This window comes from Opisthorchis viverrini, assembly GCF_000715545.1.
Source record: "Opisthorchis viverrini unplaced genomic scaffold opera_v5_28, whole genome shotgun sequence".
NCBI classification, from domain to species: Eukaryota; Metazoa; Platyhelminthes; class Trematoda; order Opisthorchiida; family Opisthorchiidae; genus Opisthorchis; species Opisthorchis viverrini.
Window position 1 is genome coordinate 301,745 of NW_008751684.1, and position 6,529 is coordinate 308,273.

At 43.3% G+C, this 6,529-nt stretch overlaps 1 protein-coding gene across 1 annotated transcript in view; it reads right to left on the minus strand.

Moving 5' to 3' along the window:
* T265_02316 (hypothetical protein) overlaps positions 1 to 6,529 on the minus strand; it is a gene marked incomplete at both ends in the record, with an annotated part of 28,379 nt that overhangs the window by 9,621 nt on the left and 12,229 nt on the right. Inside the window, 2 exons of the mRNA XM_009166530.1 lie at positions 2,416 to 2,524; positions 5,486 to 5,730. Of these exons, the coding sequence (XP_009164794.1) occupies positions 2,416 to 2,524; positions 5,486 to 5,730 (354 nt within the window). The remainder of the gene's footprint in view (positions 1 to 2,415; positions 2,525 to 5,485; positions 5,731 to 6,529) is intronic.

Here is a 6,529-nt window from a genome sequence, read left to right on the forward strand (position 1 = left end):
GCGAGTAGCACGACAGCACCCAAGCGTTTCCAGATCCCCTTCATACTCTTCTGCCAGGTCAAAGGTTGGCCACCTCTCTGCTTACGCCACTCCGAATTGAGCATGGAAAACAGCACTCTCTTCGGCAAACGATGGTTTGGCATACGCAACACATGGTCCCAACCCCGTAGCTTCTGGTGCGGGACACATTCTTCAATGGAAGTACCAGTTGGGCAACCGAAACTCACTTTCTAACTGCCTCCTTACGGATTCGCCGACACCAACCCACACGAGCTATGGTTCTGAGACAAGGATTGTCGAACACGTGAAGACGTCTCAGTTCCGCTGCTTGAATAGGCCAAATCTTACAGCCATACCACGAAAGACAGTCCGTACTACAGCTTGATACGCACTTCCCTTGAGATTCAGGGATAAACCACTCTGACGCCATAGGTGTCTCAAATTAGCAAACGCGACCCGATCCATGCAGGTTCGTGCATTCACCTCATCTGTCACACTACAATCAGAACTAATATAACTCCAAATATGCTAAAACGCTCCACAACTTTTAGTACCTCTCCCTGGATTGTAAGTGGCGTGTTCAGTGACTGCACTGATGCGGCCATCGCAGAAGGTCTCGTGCATACGGAAACAGAAGAATACAGTTAGGTTCCCAGACCAGATAACGTATGAAAGACTCAAATGAATCCCGGATGGATCTCACGTTGATCACATTCGTCAACTAAATGTGTTGTATAAGGGCCTCCGCTTCTGTCAGTAATCACGAAATTCGAGGTATAACAGTACATTTTCCCGAATTTTGTACGACTTGGGTAGTGGGCTGTCGAGTTTTTGAGTATTGATTCTTGAGGAAAATGCACTTCGATTTATCTAGATGTCGCATCAATTGAAACACGAGGGGGTCGTTATACAACACATCCACCTGAAGCATACCATTTAGCTGAGATTAAGTTAAAAGCAAGTTGATGTGCAACTGAGTGTGTTTCGCGAATTCCGTGCAACTTGGGTTCAAGTAGAACACGAGGTATAGTTTGTCAAGCCTAATGCTGGTCGAACTATTTCAGAAAAGTTGAAGGATTCTATCATTGGTTCATAAACTTAGTCGGTACTGTCATCGCAGTAAGTACGTCTAGCTGACAACCCCAAGAAATTATCACTGGAGTTCACATTTACACTTCTTGATACCTCCAGCAATAGTCTGATGTTGTGAGTCGTTGATTCGGAACACCGAGTCAATATCGACTGAGACTCAGAGCTACCGTGGTTTCTGTCATACGACTGCCTTGTCTGCATTCGGTTCAAGAGCTCTTCCGTTTTAAACGGTTCTTTTTTAGACCTTGGATCACTTTTATTGATCGCTGCATGACATTTTCACTTTCTTTACTGCCAAGCATCTGTTCAGCTCCTCCTCTCAGACAATTTGTGATCTGTGTTATTCTCGGCTTTCAGTGGTGAGTATAAATCAGCTAGTTAAAATGCAAATACCGTTTCACTATGAGCTATGCTCATTCAATCGAGTGCTCCCTGTTACCCACTGTCGATGTTATTGCAGAAGTGAACGTAAATCAGAAGGAATAGGATCACGTGTCTTTTTCTCACTCTGAGCATGTACGAAAAACTTCATAATAGTTCACTAGCAGATTTCCGACCATTCATTACCACAATAACTTGGTGCGTTAACACGGCGCTTTGCAAACCGGCACATCGATCTAGATGAGCATTTGGAAGGAGAGATTTAAAATAAAAAAATGAGTCTTTTAATTCTCAGTTGCATGCCACCAACTACCCAGAAAGGGAAAAAAGAAAATTCACGTGACTCCTGCTTTTGAAAAGTCATCACCCAGGAGGCCAGCCGAACCTACTTCGCGTGATCCGAACTGCTCGGTCACTGTTGGTCGAATATTACAGTGTTTCGCCAGTAAACTGGAGAGTCACAGATTCCTGTCTCTCTGTAGAATCGTGAGATGATGATTTCCAAGAAGCATGAAAAAGTTTTACGGTGCTTCTCGGCTCTTTGGCATGGATGGGTTTGATTTACCGGCCGGAGTTACAAGCTTAGCTCTGAAATGTCATTCCAAGCTAGAAGTACCTATATTTACAAAGAATATTTGGTAATGGTGAAGGACGACTCAGTCATTATCCCGTTGGTATCGGTCAGTTGACTTGTTTTTCCAGGGTTGAAAAGTCAGGTATCGCTACGGATTCTTTGGACAAATTTTAACTAGTTTAGCTAGTCACGGAATTCGTCTTAACAGTTGATCTGGCGAGGGAGGGGAAGTGGTTATGACGAGGAGGACTGACTAAATGAGAGTGATGTGAATACAAATCACAAGCAACCATAGCGAAGAGTGTCTGAATGTCTGTTGCTACCTAGGGTTTATCACTTCAGCGAGGAGTGGTAATCGAATTCCCTACCTCACACAGTGGACCTTGCCATGCGGGTGGACAATGGCACACATAGGTCATTCCTCCAATCCCACGCCTGTTGACCGGCAGTGACTCACAAAGTCCACCATTGTAGCAGCTGTGAAAGGAACAGATATAAACAAGATGACGGAGAATCAGTTGAATATAAATGTCAAAACGTAGCAATTAATCTGATTCGACTGGACTCACGATCGTTTTGAGAGTTCGGAAGATTTGTGATTATACTCCTGAAGTCGAGGGCTACCAAGGATGCGGAAAGTCGATGTGGACAAGCATTCTGATGTGCCTAGGCCACCAATTACTCAACCGAACAATCTGGAAAGAAACTGCGAGTGAGAACGCCACCAACGTCGATTACCCGGCATTTCTTCCAATGTCTCGACTTTAGCGCAAGATGAACGCCTGGGAACCGGATCGCCAGAATAAACCCTAAATTCTTCGTAATCTCTTTCTGCCGAGTCAAACGTTGTCAAACACGCAGTCTGCGCCATCCTGCTGGAGGCAAGGGGCATACGTAGTAAAAGAACGATCCACCTCAGTTGATCTAGCTGGATGCTTTCCGCGACTGAAGTACCCACCGCTAATAAGTGTACGGTATAGGTGGAGAGATGAACTTCAATCAGCCACCTATGTCGGTGAATGGCGTATGCTTTCCTAAAACATCCGTTTGTTTTATTTCTGACCAGAAAATGTCTCGTTTACAGAAAAAATGTACATCCTATTGAATGACCCAATCGATACTTGCAACAGTTTGCAAGACGCAATGAAATAGAACTTAGTTTGGAAAGGTTCGAACCTAAATAGTATTTGTTGCTGTATACCTGTTCACATCAGCAGCGCCTTCGAACTCATGAGGTATATCAGAGCGTATCGAGCATTGCAAAGCCAGTGATCGCCAGTTTTCTGCCGTGAACCATAAGAAGGCAGGACTGAACCATACAAGAAAATACTTGCCCATCCGTGGCCATAACAGCGGCGGACACCTACCCCTTTTGCCCATTGTGAGGCTCATTACTGAACTGTTCTTTAACGGTCCCTTTTAAGATGCAAAATTCAAATACTCAGAATTCTAGGTTAGCATCACGTGGCGGTTTGGCGCGTAATAACACAATCACGATGCCAGTGACAGCCTGTCTGACGATTCCTCACTTGCTCGGCTCCAGGAACTGCACTTTGCGTACGATTGAAGTCATTGAGGCCACAAGGTCATAAAAAGTCGAAAGTGGACGTTTTATTTAGCATCTGTAGATTCCAGTCTGCCGGAAATGTTACTGCCAAAAAAGGCATCAACTCAAGACAACCAGCTTTTTGTGGATCCCTGGCCTGTCTCCCTTTCAACTGCGAATAACCCAACCTCACTATAGCTAAATTAGATAGGGCAGCTATAAATCTGAAGACATGAAGCAAACCGAAAAGAAACATTGGCGTATGTGACACTTGACTCATCGTCTTTTGAACGCAAGGTAACGATCCACGTAAGCAAGAAAGTATTTAGCATAATACGACTGAACTGGTTTGTTTTCTAACCGGAGAAACTTCCACTAAACATGTTGATAAGCCTGTAGGAACCAGAATTAAGCACCAGTGTTATTCATGTGTTTTATACTCACAGTATATCGAGAGACTCCCTTTCTCCCTCAGAAAAACTGTTTATAACTATTGAATACAGTAAAAACACAAGAGGTACCCTTTGGAGAGGCGGAGGAACTCCCTCTGAGTGCCGAGTGCTTCTTGTAGATAGACGACTAAACTGGTATTAATCAATACAGTTATCCGATACCTGCATAGTCCACGCACCCCAAACGATGACTCAATAGCCGTCCTGGTTTTGTCGATCGACCGATCCGCCTGTCAGGACTTCCAGGTTAGGAAAGGGCATGGACGCTTGAAACCTGATGATGAGCATCAATAACAGCTCTTTGGTGTGAACTCGTCAAATACTTTTAAAAAATATTAAAATTTAGAGACCTGTGAAACAAGTGTATCTATCTCGATGTCCTAAATCTGCAGAGGTGTGCCAGAAGCGGCAATGTTTCTTTGGTGGAAACCATGCAAACGACCGTCCATTTTTCCGATCAATACCAACACCTACCGAGAGTAACTATGTTCATCCTACCTGTACCAAGGTTACATGATCTCACTTCTCCTGGAAAGGATATCATAGATGTAAGGCTTAGCAACAAATTAGAAGGGACGATCACTTTCCGGATTTCGCTTCTTTCAGTCTTCTGAGTGACAGACCGAGTTGATCATCGTCGTCGTCATCATCATCATCATCATAATCATTTCGAAAATCCTCATACCGGAATTGAAACCGAAGTTGAAACTGTTGTTGAAACCAAAGTCCGTGATTTCTCAATCACATAAAAAACGACAGCCTCAGCTAGATTTCCGGCGAGCCTCGCGTCAAAAACTCTTCGTTTGCAGATAAGCGTGTAATGCTAATTTCATGCTATTTGGGCTCAAGTAGATTATAAGATTGATGCGATCTCGGCAACTGCGTCTATCTGATGAGCCTTAAGAAGGACTAAATCGGTCGTGGGCTTTCGAAGAGTTATCAGCAACCTTATGAGTAGTGCTTTCTGTCTGAAATATCGAACCAACTGAAACATGAGGTGGCCTGGTGCAGCACACTGAGTTGGATTGCGAACATCGCAAATGAGAGAGTCAGTTGGATTTCAGGTGAGCCTCCCGTCAAAACTGAATTAGTCGGTAGACGTAAGTATGAGTATGCTAACCAATGGACTACCCATACCCAAGAGTCAACTACAAATAAATCTGGTTACTGTCTTTCAGACTCAGTAGGGCTGCCTCCGCGTGACGTTCTCTGCTATCAGTAGAGTTCCTCTAATCACTTTCCACCCAAATTATCTTAGTGAGTTTCTCGAAACCTTGAAACACTGACACTAAGCCAACACTGAGTCTCTCTCCGGTCACCTTTTGCTCTTTTTTCAGCATTGAGTGTACGGCGGCGAGACGCTAGTGTTCAGAACCGATGTTGTGCTCCTAAAAGTATCTTTCCGAAATGTTATAGTATACACATTGAATTGGCACTTACTCATTCGGACTGCACTCCGTTTTCATTTGAATACACTTATTTTCTGTGCGATTAAACACATAGTTCCTATCGCAATCGCATCGATGGTCTAGATCGTAGATGCCGCGTAAACTGCTCCGCAGTCGGTGATGTATTTGTAATCGAAGAGTAGGGTCGGATACCACGTGACAAACGCCTGTCGAGTGCTGGACGCTGGAGCAAGCATTTGGACGCCAGCATGGATTGGGACAGTGGAGATCTGTGAGCTAAAAAGTGCCGGACGGGAGAAAAAGTAAAAGTAAACGGGTTTGGGAATAAGTCCAGACAAGGGAAGACAGATGAGGAATAATGTTCCGGAACAGTAAACCAATCGTCATCTTAGTTGTACAGACGTCGGTTGAGACATGGTCGTAGATCAGGTGAGAAACAACCTGGCGCAAAATAGGAGATCGCAGTTGTTGGTACAACTCGATAAAATGATCACGTCACGTCTGATGCAGCCATGGAATGCGAACAAAGGGGGTACTGGAAAAGTTCCTGCCTTTCTTGATTAATGTAATCTAATGCAATGTGTTAATCTCACGCCGAGTTTGGTTAAAATATCGTCGTGAAGGGCGGATGGACATGAACGGATCAGACCGGCTGGTGGAGTTGGCAGGAATCAAACAGTATAGTATTGGTATAGCATGGTATGGTATGGTATAGTATGGTATAGCATAGTATGGCGTAGTATAGTGTAGTATAGTATAGTAAAGTACAGTATGGTATAGTATAGCATAGCATAGTATGGTATGGCATAGTATAGTATGGTATAATATGGTATAGTGTAATATAGTATATTATAGTATAGTATGGTATAGTACGGTATAGTATAGTATAGTATAGTATAGTATAGCATAGTATGGTATGGCATAGTATGGTATGGTATAATATAATATAGTATAATATAGTATATTATAGTATAGTATGGTATAGTATAGTATGGTATAGTGTAATATAGTGTAGTATAGTATAGTGTAGTATAGTATAGTATAGTATGGTATGGTATAGTATAGTATAGTATAG